Source organism: Macrobrachium nipponense, chromosome 33, assembly GCF_015104395.2.
Source record: "Macrobrachium nipponense isolate FS-2020 chromosome 33, ASM1510439v2, whole genome shotgun sequence".
NCBI lineage: Eukaryota > Metazoa > Arthropoda > Malacostraca > Decapoda > Palaemonidae > Macrobrachium > Macrobrachium nipponense.
In genome coordinates, this window is record NC_087219.1 from 47,843,163 (window position 1) to 47,865,478 (window position 22,316).

The window sequence follows — 22,316 nt, forward strand, 5'->3', positions numbered from 1 at the left end:
AAAACTAAAATGCTTATGACGGCCTATTTTAACATTCTAACAAAAATACATCCCAAACCATCATCCCAAAACACCAAAGTAACCTTGCATTACAGTACTCACCTACTACTGGTACTCTAAATTAGGCTATGTATACACCCCTAAAACAACTTGCTGAATCACCCCGTTGGTCCCAGCAATTGGCCTTTGGCCTAAAATCTGTATTCTGTTCCAAAACAACAACTAATTTTAACAGTTCTTTGCCATACTTGACAATTCAAACAAAAATTTACTTCAAACTATCATCCCAAAATACCTTAATATTTCAAAGTCATGTTGTAAAATTATGTACCAGCCCACAATTGTTAATTAGTATCCCCATCATTCAGACACATGTTTTCTTTGGCTTCCATAACTTAGCACATCATTCTGTGCTTACATTTTATATATGTTGATATTTTCCTGTGTATTAAATGATTTTGAACTTATATTTACTGTACAGGTACGTATTTTAAGATTGTACTATTGTATAGAGCATATGTAAATTATGTGGGTAGTTTAGAATGATGGGACAAATATGTACCTCCAAACAAAATGCTAGGTTTGTTAAGTCATGATTATCTACTAATACATTTATGACAAAACATTATTTATACTATAGAAAGTTCTTGGTTTATTTCGAATTATGGTTAGTCCCTGCCATCTCCCCTAAATTTATTAACAAATTTCTCTCTCTCTCTCTCTCTCTCTCTCTCTCTCTCTCTCTCTTATCTCGTCTCTCTCTCTCCTCTCTCCTCTATCTCGCATCTCTCTCTTCTCTTGCATGTATGAAATAAAAAATAATCCCATTAATAAATTAGTTTCTTACAGCTGCTGAATTATTTTCCCAAATAATTCTTTCGGTAATTAGCATCGATGAGCTGAGTCTCGGAATGCAGACATTAATATTACAGTACATTACTACTGTAATTAGTGCACTAAATCATTTTTTTATCATTAATGTACTATTCATTCACGAAATATATATATGGTAGTTTTGTGTTGTAGCCCTATCATCAGAAAAATAATTTCTCTCTCTCTCTCTCTCTCTCTCTCTCTCTCTCTCTCTCTCTCCTCTCTCTCTCTCTCTCTCTCTCTCTCTCTCTGTGAGATATGAGCCTTATTGGCCTATCCAAAGTGTGACCGTTGTGGGACACTACCTACGGAAATGTTTTTTTAATCAATTTTGGTGACATGAACCATATATAACCACATCTATTTTGTCCATATTAGGTACGCAACACCTTTAATAAAACCCAAACTACAGCAAAGAACAATACAACTCTACAACCGAATAGATGTGTCTATGATCATCTGAAACATTAGAATGGTGAAACTATACGAATGCACAATTATTTTAATTTACAAATTCCAGAAGAGTGTCTTCGAAAATTCTGGAAAATTTGTTTTTTTCTTTATTATTATCATGTATACTGTATATAAACAACATTATTTTTCTCTGCAATTAATACAAAAATTTGTAATGATTTATTGTTTAGATATATGTTGTTAAAAGGACATCCATAAAAAATCTGCCAATATTTGCAGTGAGCTGTACAGTGAATGTTAGTAATGTTAAAAACACTTAGAAAAGACTTTAAAAACAGCAACTCCCTCAATGAATTTTGTATAAAGTCTTTAGTTTTTGTGAATGAGATTTATTGTGGTAAATATGGAAGAGTAAACAGTAGTAGGAAGGCTTAGAAACCATGAGCAAAGGATAGAAGTTCTCAAGAAAAGGATTGTCACATTTTAACCAGATTTCTTTTCTGCTTTTTCAGCCTTGGATATGCCTTCCACGTTGGGGCACAGTTGAAGGGAGAAGTCAGCAGCATTTTTGAAAGGATTGAAGATGCCATTGTTCAAGCAGATGAAGTAGATGGTCGGATGCTACAGTTTGAAGGCGGCCTCTCGATAACAGGTTAGTTTCTGAACATTTTGGTTTTGCTACTTATCCTACAGGAATGATACTGATAAGACCAATTCAGAAAAGTGGTCAGAAATGGGATTGTTTTGAACAGTGCAGTATATAATTAGTGAAAAGATTAGCACTTCAAGAGATTTTAAAGATGGTTTAATGATACATGACTTGATGCTGTACAAAACTGGCATGTGATTGTGAGTGAGAATTTACAGTGTACTTTTGGGGGGTGGAAGTGATGCTATGATTTCTGAAGTGTAATTCAGTAAGAAACACTATACTAGTATATTATAGGTTTAACAGTGCTCTATACCATGTATAATTATGTCATTGAGTATAAAGATAGTTGTTTTATTGCCATATAAAGTAAATTTGGTATTATTTCCTTTTAACAGCATTAGTGTTGAGTGGAGCATATAAGCTTGCTGAAACTTCAAACAAAGCACCGCCAATAAAACCTGAACAGGCTGTTAAATTTGCCAACTATTTAATGTCAAGAAAGTCTGTTCAAGTTGGGAAAGGTGTATATTATTTATTGGAGGCAGTTTCAATGTTTACTACTAACAGGTAAGGGAAAAACAATTTTGTTTTTTTAATCTAGAGTATTTCCTAGTAAGATTTTACATGTGTAGTGTAGATTTTAGTGTGGTTGTTTTAAGTAAGCTTCACTGCAGGCATTTTAAGCAGACAAACCTGTGGCATGGATATGATTTTGGAAGTAAGCTGTTTTGATCACTCAACAGTTGGGTAAAGTTTAAAGAGGAGTTTTGTATACGTAAATTATCTAGTAATTACATAACTAAAATAATATACTAGTATTCTTTCTTGAGACCTCCATTGCTTGAGGGATGAACAAAAATGTATTTTATTTTTACTTATGGAAGCCACTATTGAGAATCGGCAGGGTTGAACCCTTACTGGACAGGTAAATATATCGATATGAAACTCCTCAGGCCAGGTAAAGTTTGAGGTTAGCCAATTTACAAAAAAATCACATCAATGGAAAGAGGAAGATATGCAAATGCATATGGTGAAAGAAAAAAAAATTAAAAAATTTTCCCTAACTTCCACGAGAAGTTGAAAATGACTACAATTTACAACCTCTTGTGGTGCCTCTTTTACAATACAAGCAAATATTTTACCAACTTATATATGGTTTTTCTAATAAATAATTTTGTTTTATTTGGAAAATTCTAATTACAGCTCACACAATATTAAAATATAAGAAATAAAATAAAAAATTCTTAACAGATTTGTTGAAAAATATATGCATAAATTTACCGAGAATGAAGATTCGTAACTTTTATTTTTTACATATTTTGTCTAATATTCCTTTGCACTTTTCCTTGCAAGTTACATTTTCAACTGACATACTATTGTAAAAGACAAGAGCATAAACCAACAGCACAACCCCTTGGTATATTTATGAGAAAATTCACAAAAAGACATTATGTGAGACAGAGATGCAATACATATGAACAGAGCGATGATACGCCATTTGCGTTCTGGTTTTGTTTACAGTCTTTAAATAATGGAACTTAATTCTGAATATGATACACTCCTTTCGTAAATTATCAAAGTTGGTTTAACAAAGCTGATTCTATATTTTTTCATACATACGTTGCCTAGAAGGGAAACTATGTTTTGTTTACGTTTCATTGCCATTCTCAAACAACCGCTGAGAGCAATACAATAATGAACGATAATTATCAAACACAATTATCACTCATATGACTGAATTGTTCTAAACAATTACAAACAGCTTTGCATGCTGCCTCACTTCATATTCGCTGCAATTTTGTTATAAAAGTGCAGGGGAATGTGAAAATAGAATATCTCATGAAATTAAAAATTAATATGTTATCCTTTATGTTATTACTACCATAATTACATTTAGGATAACATAACATAACTGTAATTACATTGGGGATAACATAACTGTAATTACTCTTTCATTGAAATTTCTGAAAGGTTACCGAAAGATAAAGGTTGCTGTGAGCGCAACCGTAACTCATGTATACACTTTCTGAGCTGGGATCGCACAGATAAAAGTTGGTTTCATTGATATAGAGTACAGTGTTTCCTCCGTATTCGCAGGGGATGCGTACCAGACCCTTGGAAATAGCTGGAGTCTGAGAGTAGTTAAAATCCTTTAAAAACACTCAAAACTGTATTTTGTTAATAGTTTCACACAAAAAGTGCATTTTATGATGAAATTGATTAAAAGAAACAGGATTTTTATACATTCAAACTTACCCGTCAGTATATACATAGCTATCACTCCGTCGTCCGACAGAAATTCGAAATTCGCGGCACACGCGGCAGGTAGGTCAGGTGATCTACCCCCCCGCCGCTGGGTGGCGGGAATAGGAACCATACCCGTTTTCTAATTCATAATTTTTCTGTCGCTGGAATGTAAACAACGTTTGCGGTTCCTCCTGATGGATTTTCGTGTTTCATCGCCATCGATCGTCTGGGCTAACTTTTACAGGGAAGTAATGGATCTTTGGTTCGGCATACGGAAAAAGAATTAAGCGAGGACGCTACGAGGCGCGTGACGCCAACCAGAAGCAGGACGCCTCCCAGGAGCGAGGCGCCAGGCAAGTGCCAGGACGCTACGAGGGCGCCGAGACGTCAACAAGAAGCAGGACGCCTCTCAGGAGAGAGTCGCCAGGCAAGCGTCAGGACGCTCCAAAGCGGTTGGTTGACGCCAGCCAGAAGCATGACGCCTCCCAGGAGCGAGGTGCGAGGCAAACGCCAGGACGCTACGAGGCGCGAGACGTCAACAAAAAGCAGGACACCTCTCAGGAGAGAGTCGTCAGGCAAGCGTCAGGACGCTCCAAAGCGGTTGACGCCAGCCAGAAGCATGACGCCTCCCAGGAGCCAGGACGCTTCGAGGCGCGAGACGTCAACAAGAAGCAGGACGCCTCTCAGGAGAGAGTCGTCAGGCAAGCGCGAGGACGCTCCTAAGCGGTTGACGCCAGCCAGAAGCATGACGCCTCCCAGGAGCAGGGCGCTAGGCAAGCGCCAGGACGCTTCGAAGGCGCAGAGACGGTCAACTAGAAAGCAGGACGCCTCCCAGGAGCGAGGCGCCAACCAAGCGCAAGACATCAGGATCTCCAAATTCTCAGTATTTGGAGATAGACTTTCCAAGAGTTTCCTCTTTGAGAACTGACACAAGATCAGTTTTTTCCTGACAGGGACACAAGTTATCGCACAGGCGGCCGTGGCCCTTGTCAGGATAAACTGAAATTGCGGAAGTCTCTAACAAGAACAGACTTCTCATGTCAGGTGATATAGTGGTCGCATGAGCGACTTCTTTCCTGGAAAAAGGAGTTGTTTTGGGAGAAACTTTCTTTGCCAGAATCAACCCTCCCCCTTTAACTGACAATTATTCTAGAATCGCACAGGCGAACGTAGTTCGTGTCAGGATAAGTGGGACTTCTTCTGCTTTATATCCCTTTACATGGTGAAGAGAACCAATATCGTTAGAAGTCTCTCGTTTTCCTCAACCTTATGAGACAAGTGATAGAAAATATATCGGACTCATAAGTTAATCTGGGTGCAGGTTTTAGAAAGACCTTGGCAACCCCTTTTTTATTGCACGTTTTTGGCTAGTCCCTTGAAAAATGCAGCTCCTCTTTCTCCTCTTTCATTGTTATTAACAGGATGTTATATTATCCTACTCCTATGTAAACATATAACAAGGGAGACCTTGTAATGTTTTGGTACTGGAAAAGACTTGTAGGAGCTCTCAGTATTGGATGAGAGACTCTTTCAAGTATCTGAACCGTACATTACGGCCTGATGTCCTAGGATAGGAATCTTGAATGATTCTCCTCGATCCTGGATCATTTATTAGGAGAATAGGATAATAATAATTTGTTGTTTTGCTGAAGAACGATGATAGAATTTTCCGTTCTCTCGTTGCCCAGGCACAAGGAAGGGAAGAAAGAATATGAGAGAGAGGTAGCAATTTACGCCATCTTTATTTTATAGAAAGGGAATAAAATTTAGTCTTTTTGTTTTTTCCCCTACAATATAAACTCTTTAACAGAATGTAAGACAAAGAGCGTCAAAGAAAGAGAGGATAATACGTTATGCCTCATTTTAGACTTAGAGAGGTTGGATTCACAGAGGTCACGTTCTTCTCACAGCAAGTTTTTGAAGTCTTTCCAAGACACAGTTCTGAATATTCTTTCAGCATCTATTTTTAAATGGACCTTAACAACCTCTCCACTCTGAGTCTGTCTGCGTGCAGACTGACCAGAAGTGGACAGGAATGAGAGGATGTTTCAAGGTAATGACAGTAGTCATGAATAAGATATATGATTACTGCAGATCGTGCGAGAGGGAATGAGGAAACTGTCCTCTTCGATTACCTCTGTGAACCACATAGCGGTTTTTTCTTCCCTTTCAGAGGGAAGAATCACCTTGGTATATTTCTGCTATCAAAGAACGCAGTAAAAGGCTATATACTCTGTCTCTATAAAGGGAATTGGAGATAGCAGAGCATTAAGATCTTCGGGATCTTATACAATACCTCTATACGACAAGACTAGGAGATCTTATAATTACAATGGGATCCTATTTGGGCCTCAGATTCCGCCGTTCTGACAAGAGGGAACTGCTCCTCATCAATGTTTCTCTTGGTACTAAAGGACCAAAATGACAAGTGAAATTTTGGGCTTGGAATCTGGAATCAAATTCTAGAAAGACTAGGCAATGGGTTCCTGCCAGCATGGTATGTTTGGCAAAAGAACTAAAACCTTTTATTCCTGGATCAACGCTTTCAGATAAAGGATTTGTTGTCCAGGCAATGTATTTACATTCTCATCTACAAAAGGAGATAAGGTTTAAACGTTTGCTGACAGAGTCTTTGGAATACGATGAGGGCTTAAAAAAAACCACTTCCCAGAAGGTTCGTAGAGATATTTAAAGAGCTAGAAATCAGGAATCCTCCCAATTTCAGCTCAGAATCTCCTTAGACTTCCAGGCTCTTTCCCTGCCTTCGTACAAGGATAGGGAAGATTTTGCAACAAGAGAACTCTTCAACATGTAGGAAGAGTGCTCGTTAGCAACGGAAGTATCAAGTATGATCCTCCTCGGAGGAAGACTGGTCTCTCGGACTATTAGATTTCCTATCGTCTACTGGATGTAGCTGACTAAAATTACCTCCCCTGGTTACGGAGGCCATAAGCTCAAAGTGAAACGCCAGCCAGGCGCGAGGCAACAGCCAGGCGCGAGGCAACAGCCAGGCGCGAGACGCCAGCCAGGCGCGAGACGCCAGGCAGGCGCGAGACGCCAGGCAGGCGCGAGGAGCCAGGCAGGCGCGAAGCGCCAGCCAGGCGCAAGCCAGGCTCTGGGCTTCATTCAGAAGAGTTCTATTTCAAAGAAAGCCCTGGTCTTCTTTGGAACAGTGGAATCTCTAAAGCACTTCTTGAGTAACTCGACGTTTACTTCAAACAGCTAAGAATTAAAAGCGCTTGAAGTGCGGGCTTTTAACAATTCTTGTTCTTTCCATAACAATATGTCTTGAGAGACATATTAGCTGTAATAACGGGAGATGCAACTCTGTGTTGACTCCTCTTTGCACGAAGGAGATCAAGTGGGCCTATGAGAGATCCTTCTCTCTTTATTATAAGTGTCCACGGATGCGTTGCTGGGATAGGGAGACGACACTGATCCTTAACTAGTGAAATATATTTTTTTTTAACAACATAAGTGTATTATTTTCTGGGTTTATTTGAAATGGGTTTGGGGATAGCTCTTTTCAAATTAAGCACAAACCCTCGTGTTAGGATCAGGTGATCGGGATCGGTGTTGTGCTCCTTAAAGTATGCCAATAGGCATTGGTGTATTGTCATGTAAGTGGATAAGACCCCATTGACAAATGACCACTAGATTCTGTCAAGTAAGTGGATAAGACCCCATTGACAGATCTACAAGAACTCTTAGCCATAGGTCACATCCTCGCTGAGGCTCTTGAGACGAAGCAGACTACTAGCAATAGCTAGGAAGTCGACCCTTCGTCTAAACACATAGGAACCAAGGTTTTATTTATTTATTACCTACAACGTATGTTGTTTACCTGTATATTCAGTAATAGCTGTCTTTTACCCTCCACCAATGGTGTGAATCAGCTATGTATATATCTGACGGGTAAGTTGAATGTATAAAAATGATATTGTTATGATACAATAAAGTTTTATACATACTTACCTGGCAGATATATACAATTAAATGGCCCTCCCAGCCTCCCCTCAGGAGACAGCTGGAAGAAAAATTATGAATTAGAAAACGGGTATGGTTCCTATTCCCGCCACCCAGCGGCGGGGGGGGGGTAGATCACCTGACCTACCTGCCGCGTGTGCCGCGAATTTCGAATTTCTGTCGGACGACGGAGTGATAGCTATGTATATATCTGCCAGGTAAGTATGTATAAAACTTTATTGTATCATAACAATATCATTTTGTGGATATTTCTCATAGAAAAATACCGCAATTAGGCAAATTTTCCAAGAATAATGGGGTATATGTTCCAGAGAGAAATCTGTGAATACATGAGTTTGTAAGTCCGGTGTGTGTGAATACATGGGTTCACTGTATTTATGAAGATAAGTCAATAATATACAAGGTAAAAATGGTTTTGTTACCTTTATTATCGGTTTATTTCATAATGTGAATCTGCATGTATGTTGGTGGTTATTGCACCGAGACCGAGTCTAGCTTACCAATACATATCTTAGAATTCAAGGTTTGATGTCTAGAATTGTAGTACAAGACAACCCCCAATTTTTAGGGGTGAATTATAGGATTTAAAGATCGCCATATACGTGGAAACAATGGTACGGTAGTGTATCTTGATGTTATTTTCATGACTAAATACATTTTATGGTACAGAAATGATTTAATAGTTTTCAAATATTGATATTGATTAATACTTGAGTATGATAAATAAATAAATGACTTACCTAATTCTTAATAAATACTAATTTTCAAATATTAATAAGACTAAATAATAATAATAATAGTACACTGTTATTACAATATTTATGCATTTCTATAGGAAGTCATTAAAAAAAAATGAAACAACAAAATTTTCCCTTGTCTTTTGCCTTTTTAATTGTGATGTGAGGAGGAAGGTTGGGCATTAGAAGAATGATTTAAGATATATTTGATATAGGATTGTACTTTTCAGTGTACATTTGGTATTTGAACTTTCAAGATAGGCAGTTATAAGCATTTTTAGAGGGGGTTCCGATTATTCGCAGATTCCAGCTAATTGGGGGGGTGTCTGGTATGCATCCCCTTCGATGACAGGGGTTCATTGTATACAATTACTTGGTTTCTTCGTCAGTCATCTACTTTGTTAAAACTGTATTGTCATTTTTGTGGGTTGGTTGAATATTGATTCGTGTAGCCTGTCATTCTGTAACTGGTATTGCTTGCTGAATTGCTATACACCACCTTTATGTCTTATCTCTTATCAAGTGGCATTTGGTCAAAAAGCCTTTAAGATTGGAACCCACTGTAGGTCCACTAAATTTAAGACCAAGAGAAATGTTAGTCTTGTCACATTTTGGAGTATGCAATCTACTTTTGTTTTTTGTGGGTCTTAAGCAATTACTAAAATTCGCCAAACTCGGTACAATGAAAATGTGTTCACCTAGGTGCGCACATAATTATGTGTACAGTTGTTGCACACTTAATTATTTATACTCTTTAAAGGCTTTCCTTATGTAAGTTAGCAAGTAGATTATACTTGTATTGTACTTTTGGGAGTTATGAACATATCTTTGTAAGCCAGTACTACCTCTTAAGAATGGTTTCATGTGTTTAGCTGGTACATTTCTTTTCAAAATATCAGATTTTAGCAATGGTTTGTTAATGTCAAAGATACTGAGTTAAATGTCATAATTGTTTAGGTGTTCATATGATGTAGTTTTAGATTATTTGTGTTCTTTTCAGTAATTGTATCTTGTGTATAACTGTTGATTGAAATAATGTTATAGTAATTTATTTTATCACAGAGCTTTCTTTTGGGTGTTGAATTGCACATCATTAACATTCTTTCTTGGAGCTGCATTGTTCAGCATTTAGATATGTTGTAGCTGAATTTTTTGCTGTTATTCACACAGTTGTATATATTTTTCCTTTTGATGTTTGCATACTATCACATGTTCTTGAAAAGTTGTGATTATAAAGGGCTATTTTTTCTGTAACTTTGTAATGCACATTTTTGCTTCTTCAACTTTTAATCTAAAAAATGTTACAGTTTTCTGTAAACTGTTGTTTTTCTTGATCTTTGCTTAGTATATTCAGGAAAATATCAATTACATTGATATATCCTCCCATCAGGTTCCATGTGCCAGTAGCCATCACCCTTGCTAGTAATGTTGCAGTCAGTGCTGAAGCTCCTAGCATTCAAGTAAGTAGGATTTTGTAAGGACTGCTTTTTGCTTTTAATGACTAGCATAATTTGAGATTGCACTTGTGCTTAGAAGTCTTCATTTCCAGTTCTATGGAGTGCTTGTATTATTATTGTCATTATTATTGTAAAAATTATAATACTGTAGTGTAACAAGACCACAGAGTCACATTTCTTCCTCAAGGAGTTTGTTCTTAGAAAAGTAGACATTGGAGCAAGGTGAAGTGATAGACATTAAACAGCAAGTCGGGAAGCCATATGATGAAGAATAAAAAGAGAAAGCAAATGGGCTGATGTAATTCTACAAAAAAGTTTTAGTACTGTCTGAAGTATGCCAAGCAAGGCAAGCTATAAGTGGTATTGCCATTGTGAGTGTGTAATGACACAGTCATTGGTTTTATATTGTTTTTCTTTATTAGGAATAGATTTATGTGTTTCTTACAGCATATGGTCAGATTATTTGTCCTTCATTTTTCATTTTGCAGGTGAGAGTAACAGATCTAATGGGAAGAAGTCTAGGGCCTTTGAAAGTGACTGCAGATTCAGCCACACGCGAGTCAGATGAAGTAGTCATAATTTCCAAGGAAGTTTTAACACCTCTTACTGATTCAGAGTAAGTTGTAGCCTAAGGTGAAATTAAGATAAGGGGAGATGCCATCCTTGAGATAGTATTTGTAGATGGGACTGTGTATGATGAAGACTTTATTAATAGTGATAACTGGGAAAACCACAAGATTTAATAGATGTTTGGAGTACCGAGGTTTTGATTGACCTGATAGGTGATGAAGATTGCTCTAAAAGATATTTCTTATTGTGATGTACTAAATTAGTCATATGTATAAATCTATAGAGATAACCTTGCAATTTTCACTGAGTGCAATAATATTACAAACAGATCAGCAGAAAAACATAATCACTGAAGTGGAAGCACAGTCTATTTACCCTTCTTAACAGAGCCTTCATTAGGCTCAGAGGTCTGGACACACCTTCTTAACAGAGATGTATACCTAATATTCTTATGAATATAATTTTAGCATATATGGTATTGGAAAATACTTCGTGTGGGATATCTACAAGAAAGTGTTACTTGTGTCTTATCTTGCCTAACAGAATTTGAATGGAAATGGCTGATCACAGGACTGAATGACCTAACTGCAAAATACAATATAAAAAATGTAATATAGGAGAAATACCATGGAAAGAAAAATCACTTTGATGAATGAAGTAAGGAGTAAATGTAGTAAATGCATGCAGATCTGCAGACTACTATTCATTTCAGGGACTGCGAGTCATTGTTTTTTTCAAGAATCTTACAATGTAATTATTTGATTGGAATGGTAATTTGACACAGTGTACAAGACACCTGTTATTTTTTGTAATTTAATGCATTGTCAAATGGTGATTGTTAATGCGCTTATTCTTGAGTTCAAAGGCCAAGTTACATGAATCAGCAGGACTAATCTATGCAATGGAAAGTCCACTATCCCCGATCCTTTCCCTGTCCTTTCCTCCCTCCCCCTCTCTCTTTCTTTTTGCTGATTTCTCATCTCTCTTCCCAGTAGCTCTCTCTAATTTACAATATACAATAAAATACTGTTTTCCGTGATATATTTCGATACCAGCAGATAATTGGAGGGTCCAAAATGAAAATGACAGTGAGGTCTAACGTAATAACCATAATAGTGGGGTAAGAATAAAGTAAACATCTGTTTTCTGTAAGATGCACCTGTGAACTAAGGTAGACTTCAGAATTCCTTAATAATTATTGAGTATACATAACTCTGTGTTGATGTTGATGGCTGCAAGTATAGGTATAGCAAAATTAAGAAGGAAAAAGATGTAATTTTCCATTTTTCTCAAAAACTAAGAACAACCAAATGAGTGGCCAAGGTTATGTGAAGGTAAACAATCAAAAGATGTGGCATGTACATCTAAGGTTTGTAGCACTCATAAACGACAGTCCCAGTTCTAAGAAATACAATTAAAATCCTATTTTGGAACCTGTCTCAAAAATATGCTTGTATGTGGAAATAGTACGTCACTTTACATAAATGATAAGTAATATAATTCAAGATGCATGGAACTCCTCATTCACTAAACTCAGTATGGCACAAAAATTACATCCTCATTATTGGTGTTAGGTTTGTAGAAATGAAATTGCATAGTGTGATATGTATTGAGAACCACACACAATGATGATATTACAGGCAGTCCCCGGGTTACGAAGGGGGTTCCATTCTTGAGACGCGTTGTAACCCGAAAATTGTCGTAAGCCGGAACATCATAAAAAATCCTAAGAAAACCTTACTTTTAATGCTTTGGGTGCATCAAAAACTATGTAAAGTGCATTCTTATTGCATTTTGCATAAAATAACCTTAAAATAGCTTTGTAGGCAAGGTAGCCCTTGAACATGCGTCGTAACCGTGGAAATAATTTCTGATGAATATAATTGAAAAGCGCCTTAACCTCGGAACGTCTTAAGCCGAACCTGTCGTAACTCGGGGACTGCCTGTATAGTGGTAGTAGTTTCCCACATATTATTCCCTTTTTAGGGGGGCAGGGGGGGGCTGGAGGCAGTTCACCTGCTGATGCCTTAAGGAGGTAGACAAAGCTCTGTCTACTTGGAGGATTTTGGGGGAAATTGAGCAGACCTTGCTCTTGGGGTGAATAGGGTGAAGGTCATACGCTCTTTTGCCTACTCCCATTTATATAACTTGAGAAAATACGGTAACAGTGTGGGAGGGAGGTAGGGAAGGACGGGATGTGGATAAAGGTAGTTTGAATGCATAGGATGGCGATGCTTGGCAACACCATGTGAGTCAAGAGCAAACGCTGTAACTAACACCATTTGACAATGCACTGTATTATCAAAGATTAGTGGGAGATGTCTTGTACACTGTCAAAATACCATGTCAGTCAAATACGTTATTAGTTTGAAAGATATTTTGAGAAAAACAATGACTCATGTTATCTGAAATGGATAGTAGGCAGTAAAATAATAAATCTTAATCAGTTAAAAACCTGATGTACTGTAAGACTGAGAAACATGATCAGGGTAGGCTTAACCTCCTACATCACCGCAGTATTGCTTGGACTTTGTGATCTAAACACTGGCTTCATGGCCACTTCTGTCATTGTTTGCCTTTGCCCAACAAAAGGAGGACACATTTAAAGTGCATCTCACTTACTAGAAAAGACTGCATCTTCCATCTGGTCAATTAAGAGAAAAAGTATACATGTATAGTGAAATTGTTGAGATAGCATCTCAAACCAAGGTTGTCTAGTATATGACAAATATGACAGTGAAATAAAATAGACTGTTTTGTGAAAATAGAGTAATATGAAACAAGCACTAAGGAATTGCTTAATGTATTAGGCAAATATTGTACAGTACAGGCAGTCCCTGGCTATTGGCAGGGGTTCCCATCTTGATGGCTTAATGATAAGTGGAAATTGGCGAATTTTGGTGTTTATTGATGCCAGTGACCAGTTAATGGCACTGATCTTCGGTATGTATTGGCACCAATAATCGGAAATTGGTGCATTTTGGGGCTGAAAATCGACCGCTAGGCAAGCCCCATAAAACTGGATCGCTGATAACCGAGGCTGCTGATAACTGGGGACTGCCTGTATATGCATTAATTTCAACACCTTTCTGTTTATAAGTTTTTTTTAAAGGGTTGCTTAGTATAGAAAGGAAAATGTGAAAAAAGAAGGAAAAGCTAAAGTGCTTCTAATAGATTATTGTTGGTATGCTCATCATCATCTTTCAGCAACCCCTTAAGCTTGCCAGAATGATATGGAATTATATGGAGCTTGGGAGAGCTGGGATGGTTAGCAATAACACATTCCTTCATAACATTCTAAAGCCCCGTCCACGCGGTTGAGAAAGTTCAATGAGTGAATTGTTCGATGTGACGTCAGAAGCGGGGAAAGTCAGAACTTTCCCTACTGTATCTGCGCTTGGGGTCTGAGCATTAGCCACTTGGCCAAACTCTCCCAGCCAATGGGAAGGGCTCCTTGGTCTTGACAGCCAATCAGAAAAACTCCTGAAGACTGCAGGCCTGCTTGCAAGTATAAATAAGATATGCTTGTACCCTTGGTTTCATTTGCCTTTTGTAAATGGTAGAAACAACTACTGAAAGACTTGGGAAAATAAATGAACTTGGGTTAAATTTTATGTAATTTACCTGTTGCTAAAAAAAAAAAAAAATTTCCAGATGAAATCTATTTGGAAAACATGATTGTTCCTACACAATATACACACCCTTGGTCCTTTACATAAGGAATTACTTTCGGCGTAGCTGGAATTACGGCCGTTAAATTCTTGAACAAGGTGGTTAGGCAGTAACTACCTTGTGGCAGGCGTGTAGGTCCGTTGCCTCGGTAGGTGGTCACCCCCGAGATAGAGAAGAACGGGCAATAACAGTCAATCCTCCTCTCTTTTTTTCCCTTTCTTGGTTATACCAGAATGAAACAAGGAAATAAGAGGAATTCAGTGGAGTTTACTCCTCGGAATTCGAACCTGAGAGACTATGTTTTTGGTTCAATCCTAGGATTTTACCTAACATACATCAATGCGTTCAGAATGGATAGCACTGAGAGTTTGACTGCCTCTCCGGTGGTAATGTTTTGGGAACATCCAGCTTGGCTTGAACTATTCGTCTTCGGTATCTCTCTTCATTAGAGAATGAAGGAGGTCGGCTTCCAGTCCTTATTCTTGTTCCTTGAGTGGAAGAGAATTTAGGCTGGAGGTCTATGTACAGAAACCTACAAATACACTACGTATATTTCTCTTGCAATATGCTTCTGTTATCAGTTGAATTGTCAGAGGTGTAGGCACATATTGTAGTTAACTCTACGGGTATATAACTGAGACAAATAGTATCTCTTATCCTTTAACGCCGATTGGACGCATTAAACGTTGAGATAAATTGTCTGTCGGGTGCCGAACCAACGTACGAAACATCGACAAAAAAAAGTTTTTTAAAAAAATCGCGGAAAAATAGTTATAGGCCTACTAGGCGAAAACTTGAATCACGCGCCTTGGGGGATGCTGGGAGTTCACGGATCAGGTTGTTGTTTTGTTTACAATCGTTACTCAGGCATGCAAGCACGAATTTCTTTCTTCTCGCACAAAAAAGCATCAGCGACACATTTCAGAAATTTTGTCACTTTGACATAATTTTTGCACCATTTTATATTAGCTATTACGTAGAGTTTTATATATGAAAATGTGTGCAGTTTCATGTTAAATACAACAAAAAACAACTCATGGTTGTAGCTTTTATTAGTTTTGAAATATTTTCATATAAATAACGATAAGTGCCAAAATTTCAACCTTCAGTCAACTTTGACCCTACCGAAATGGTTGAAAAACGCAATTGTAAGCTAAAACTCTTATATTCCAGTAATATTCAATCATTTACCTTCATTTTACAACAAATTGGAAGTTTAGCACAATATTTTGATTTATGGTGAATTTATGAAAAAAACTTTTTACTTACGTCCGTGCGGTAACTCTTCCGAAAAAATCAGAAATTTTTTCGTCCGATTGTTGTAATGTTTACACCATTTTATATTAGCCGTTACATAAAGTTTTATATATGGAAATGTGCGCTATTTCATGTAGAATACTACTAAAAACAACCCATGGTTGTAGCTTTTATCATTTTTGAAATATTTTCATATAAATAACGATAAGTGCCAAAATTTCAACCTTCGGTCAACTTTGACTTGACCAAAATGGTCAAAAACCGCAATTGTAAGCTAAAACTCTTACATTCTAGTAATACTCAATCATTTACCTTCATTTTGCAACAAATTGGAACTCTAGCACAATATTTCGATTTATGGTGAATTTATGAAAAAAAACTTTCCTATGTCCGCGCGGTCACTGCCGAAAAAATCAGAAATGTTTTCGTCCGACTGTTGTAATGTTTGCACAGTTTTATATTAGCCGTTAAATAAAGTTTTATATATGGAAATGTGCGCAATTTCATGTAGAATACAACTAAAAACAACCCATGGTTGTAGCTTTTATGAGTTTTGAAATTTTTTCGTGTAAATAACAATAAGTGCCAAAATACCAACCTTCAGTCAACTTTGACTACTGAAATGGTCGAAAAACCCAATTGTAAGCTAAAACTTACTTTCTAGCAATATTCAATCATTTACCTTTATTTTGCAACAAATTAGAAGTCTGTAGCACAGTATTTTGATTTATGGTGAATTTATGAAAAAAAAACATTTTCCATACATCCGTGCGGTAACTTCTGAAAAAAATCAAATTTTTTCGTCCTATTGTCGTAATGTTTGCACCATTTTAAATTAGCCATTACATAAAGTTTTATATATGAAAATGTGCGCAATTTCATGTAGAATACAACTAAAAACAACCCATGGTTGTAGCTTTTATCAGTTTTGAAATATTTTCATATAAATAACGATGTGCCAAAATTTCAACCTTCGGTCAACTTTGACTCGACCGAGATGGTCAAAAACCACAATTGTAAGCTAAAAACTTTTACATTCTAGTAATATTCAATCATTTACTTTTATTTTGCATCAAATTGAAAGTCTCTAGCACATTATTTCGATTTATGGTGAATTTATGAAAAAACTTTTTACTTAAGTCCGCTCGGTAACTTCCGAAAAAATCAGACATTTTTTCGTCTGATTGTCGTAATGTTTGCACCATTGTAAATTAGCCATTACATAAAGTTTTATATATGAAAATGTGCGAAATTTCATGTAGAATGCAAAAAAAAAAAAAAAAAAAACCCATGGTTGTAGCTTTTATCAGTTTTGAAATATTTTCATATAAATAACGATAAATAGAAAAAATTCAACCTTCGGTCAACTTTAACTCGACCGAAATGGTCGAAAACTGCAATTGTAAGCTACAACAATTACAGTCTAGTAATATTCAATCCATTATTTTCATTTTGCAACAAACAGGAAGTCTCTAGCACAATATTTTGTGATTTTTTTTTTTTTTTTTTTTTTTTTTTTTGTCTGCACGTTACAAATTCATGCATCATATTGTGATAATATTTTCTCTGTGTTGCTTTAACCGTTTTACAATTTGTTATATACCAAAATCATCGCAATTTAGTGTACAATACAACGAAAAAATAATTAACTCATTAAGCTTTAACTGTTTTGCTCACAGCATGATATGTATACAATTATATATGAAATTTTTTTTCACGCTGTCATATATTCCAATATTTATATATGATGATTTTTTTTTTTCATTTCTGATGGTTGCATACTAAACTTCAGGCAATGACAAAAAAAGGAGCCATAAATAAACTCTTAATCTTGAATTAAGTGTGCTGTGATTTTTTTAAAAAAAACTTTCCTCCTCGGCGCTCACTCGCAAACGTCGCCGGCATACGGGAGACGCTTTCGTAAATACTGGCTCGGCGTTTAAGGGTTAATTGAACTACAATTCGGGACTGCCTCACAAGCCTCCCAAGAGTTACCGGTTTTGATTTTGAGATACTAGTGGTTTTGTTTACAACAACACCACCACAGCGTCTGCATTCACCGAAATCCGTCTCGGTTAAAATGCAAATGCTCGAGCATATTTTCTTGCGCTCGATGGTTCTAGCCAAATGCATTCCTTCTTGGAATGGATTACCTGGCAACTCAGGATGATAAGTGAGCGAGAGCTAGCGATGTCTGGGCTGCCTGCCAGCCCTGCCTGCTGCAGCCAGTCCTGCTGGCTCTCCGAGATAGTTCAGTCGTGTTTTGTCTCTCCTCTCCAATGATATTCTGCCAAATTGAATCTCTGCCCGGCAATCACACTTAGGTGTCTAGTTGGCTGGAATTCTCACATACGTGTATGACTATCTCTACTGCATCACCTTTTGTAGTTTTGAGAATTTTCAGACGAGATATCTCACTAGACTCTTTATCATCTTTCTGTTTAACTCACGGTAACAGAAGTCTGTAGCCTAGTCTTCCGTTGCATCGCACCTGGCGCTGCGATGATGCAGAGTGATTTCTTCAGACATCTGAGTTTGTCTTCTAAATACATCTTGTAATTCGTAGGTGTGCAATTATTCTTTGTTCACCCCGAATTGTAGATGAATAACCGAAGACTTCACCTGCTCCCCACCCTGCCAGCTCTACTTCAAAGTAATAGAAATGTCCTCCCTGATCCAGCCCATGAGACGCGGTTCTTCAGGCAGTACAATCCCTGTGTTTTTATTACTGAAAGAAGCTCTGCTATTTTTTTTATTACTGAAAGATGCTCCGCTTTCATTGCAAACTCCGACTTCTCACCGAACAGCAATGAAATAGCGGTTTAGCATTTTCAGTCCTCTGTAAAACAACAGGGATTAAAGCTGTCTTCACTGGTTGGTGTCATCGATGGGACTTTTTCTACGTTCAGAATCTTGAGAGAGAACTTCTCTCGCTTCAGCTATGAAGACGTAGGTCCGAATTCACCTTAGTCTTTCACTGGCATATAGTATTGTTTCTCCTTAGTTGAGATTCAATTACTATGAGAACTTCTGTCTTGCCATCAGGGACCTCGGTCTCTAGAAGGCAATTGACTATCGTCTGATGGGCGCATGCCTTGAGAGAATCATCATCTCGTCTCCCAACATCGGTGGCGAACAAGGTAGACGATTTGTATGGTTTCTCGGCATAACCCTTCAAAAGGAGAGTGTCACGTGACTACGTCTCGGATGTATGACTGCTCGCCTCACACTGTCACAGCACAGTTGGTCGGCAGCTGTTGAAGAGTCTCCGAGACCGTCATGAGCTACGCAGTTGACTTTGTATTGGTTGATCCAGATCAGTCATTACTTTGTCCTACTGGCGTGTTCCTGCACCCATAAGGATCGACAACCACCATGGAGAGTCGGTGTCTTTATCCACTGCGGAATATTACGAGACTGTGAGAGACTTCTCTGCAGTTGGATAGTCCAGTGGATGGGTACTTGTCACCACTCTGAAGAATATGTCGGACAGGAAGATAGATAAGGTCATTGTGACCATATTTATCTTTCCCTTTAGGTCTGCTCACAGGTCCTTGGAACCTCATTTCCTTGGACCAGTGGTGGATGCTTGCAGGTTGTATTTGCTTACCCAGCTCCTTCAAGAGGACAAGTTGCATCTCGCCTATGGTGTGCAGTTGTAGAGGTAAGGATGCGAGAGTGACTGGCCTCTCCACCTTCCCCACCTTATCCTTCTACTCCTCGTCCTTCGGGTTGAGGATAGGACTCGAACTTACACTGGCTGGTCGGACGATTGATGCAGTAAGCTTATACATAAAGCATCCTTTTTATGTTTCTTATCAGAATCATAGAAGCAATCCCACTCCTTCCTCTAGCAAGGGGAGGAAGGAGACTGGCAATAATGCGAACCCTTCCCAGAACTTTTCATTAGTGTCTCCGACTCTAAATATTCTTCACAGCCCATTTTCGGATGAGTTACGATTCCTCACTCATTTCGAAAAGGCCCAGAAGTCTGACTCTTGATCATGCAGCTCCTATACTCCAATCAAGTTGTCAGAGGCAGGGCACTCCTCCTCGCTCTTACAACCAGGAGTAGCAGCCTAGGTGTGTAGAACTCCAGTCAGTTCTAAAGGCTCACTCAGATTCCTCCCACCAATCAGAGTCTTCCTTATGTAAAGGACCGAGGCTTTGTATATCATGTAGGAACAAATCACAATTTTTGGAAGTAAATTGTATTTTTCCTAACTATACAAACCTGAGGTCCTTGACATAAGGAATTACTTTCAGCGTAGCTGGAATTACGGCCGTTAAAATTCTTGAACAAGGTGGTTAGGCAGTAACTACTGTGTGGCAGGCGGGTAGGCTAGCCTTTTGGCTCAGGTTCAGATTGAGGGGTGGCATGAGGTGGGCATGTATGTAAAGGACCTCAGGTTTGTATAGTTAGGAAAAATACAATTTACTTCCAAAAATTGAGATTTTGATGTTGACATTATAATAGATGATTAGTTAATTTTTGTTTTGTATACAATCATTTAATTGCTTAACCCTCTTACGCCGATTGGACGTATTAAACGTCGAGTCAAAATGTCTCCCGTATGCCGATTGGACGTATCATACGTCGGCTCAAAAAAGTTTTTTTAAAAATTCGCGAAAAAATACTTATAGGCCTACCAGCCGAAAACTTTTGTATCACGCGCCTTGGGGGATGCTGGGAGTTCACGGATCAAGGCGTTGTTTTGTTTACAATCGCTACGCAGGCGCGCAAGCGCGAATTTCTTTCTTATCGCACTAAAAAGTATCAGTGACACATCTCGGAAATTATTTCGTCACTTTGACATAATTATTGCACCATTTTAAATTATCCTTTACATGAAGTATTATACATGAAAATGTGCGCAATTTAATGCACAATACAACTAAAAAATACTCATGATTGTAGCTTTTATCAGTTTTGAAATATTTTCATATAAATAACGATAAGTGCAAAAATTTCAACCTTCGGTCAACTTTGACTCTACAGAAATGGTCGAGAATCGCAATTGTAAGCTAAAACTCTTACATTATAGTAATATTCAATCATTTGCCTTCATTTTGCAACAAATTGGACGTCTCTAGCACAATATTTCGATTTATGGTGAATTTATGAAAAAACTTTTTCCTTACGTTCGTGCTATAACTCTTCCGATAAATTTTTTCGTGCGATTGTCCTAATGTTTACACCCTTTTAAATTTGCCGTTACATAAAGTTTTATATATGGAAATGTGCGCAATTTCATGCACAACACAACAAAAAACAACCCATGGTTGTAGCTTTTATCAGTTTTGAAATATTTTCATATAAATAACGTTAAGTGCAAAAATTTCAACTTTCGGTCAACTTTGACTACCGAAATGGTCGAAAAAACGCAATTGTAAGCTAAAACTCTTATATTCTAGTAATATTCAAATGCATTACCTTCATTTTTGAAAAAAACGACTTGGAAGTCTCTAGCACAATATTTCGATTTATGGTGAATTTATGAAAAAAAAAAAAACATTACGTTCGCGCGGTAACTTCCGAAAAAATCAGAATTTTTTTTGTGCGATTGTCGAAATGTTTGCACCATTTAAAATTAGCTGTTACATAAAGTTTTATATATGAAAATGTGCGTAATTTCATGTAGAATACAACTAAAAATGATTGAAGGTTGTAGCTTTTCTCTTTTTTCGAAATATTTGCATATAAATCACGATAAATAGAAAAAAAACCACGTTCGGTCAAATTTGACTCTACCGAAATAGCTGAAAAACGCAATTGTAAGCTAAAACTCTTACGGCCTAGTAATATTCTGTCGTTTTTATTCATTTTGAAACAAATTTGAAGTCTCTAAAACAATATTGTGATTTATGGTGAATTTTTGAAAAATATATTTACCTTCACTCCGCGCGCCGATTCGCGGCCGCAAGTCTCCGAAATACGTACATGGCATTATCCTAATATTTGCTCCTTTTCATATTAGCCTTTTTATAGAGTTTCATATATCAAAATGTGCGCAAATTCATGAAGAATACAATAAACAATAACTGAAGGTTGTAGCTTTTTCCATCTTTGAAATATGTCCATATAAAAAAATATATATATTAAAATTTCGACATTCGGTCAAATTTAACTCGTCCGAAATGGTCGAAATCTGCAATTCTAATCTAAAACTCTTACAGTATCGTAATATTCAATCATTTGTCTTAATTTTGAAACAAATTGGAAGTCTCTAGAACATTATTTAGAATTACGGTGAATTTTTGAAAATAACATTTTTTTACGTCCGCTCGTTACGAATTCGTACATCATTTTGTGATAATATTTTTCCGGTGTTGCTTTTATTGTTTTACAATGTATTATATATCAAAATGATTGCAATTTAGTGTACAATACAACGCAAAAAAAAGTAACTGGTTAGCTTTGACCGTTTTCTGCACAGCGTGATTTGAATA

General features: G+C 37.3%; 1 protein-coding gene across 3 annotated transcripts in view; it reads left to right on the forward strand.

Annotated features, from left to right (window-relative positions):
* The window catches only part of LOC135203157 (dolichyl-diphosphooligosaccharide--protein glycosyltransferase subunit 2-like), a 77,409-nt gene that overhangs the window by 28,870 nt on the left and 26,223 nt on the right, over positions 1-22,316 (forward strand). For all 3 annotated transcript variants that reach the window (XM_064232834.1, XM_064232835.1, XM_064232836.1), the window contains exons 5-8: positions 1,800-1,939; positions 2,335-2,506; positions 10,301-10,370; positions 10,856-10,983. In XM_064232834.1, the coding sequence (XP_064088904.1) occupies positions 1,800-1,939; positions 2,335-2,506; positions 10,301-10,370; positions 10,856-10,983 (510 nt within the window). The remainder of the gene's footprint in view (positions 1-1,799; positions 1,940-2,334; positions 2,507-10,300; positions 10,371-10,855; positions 10,984-22,316) is intronic.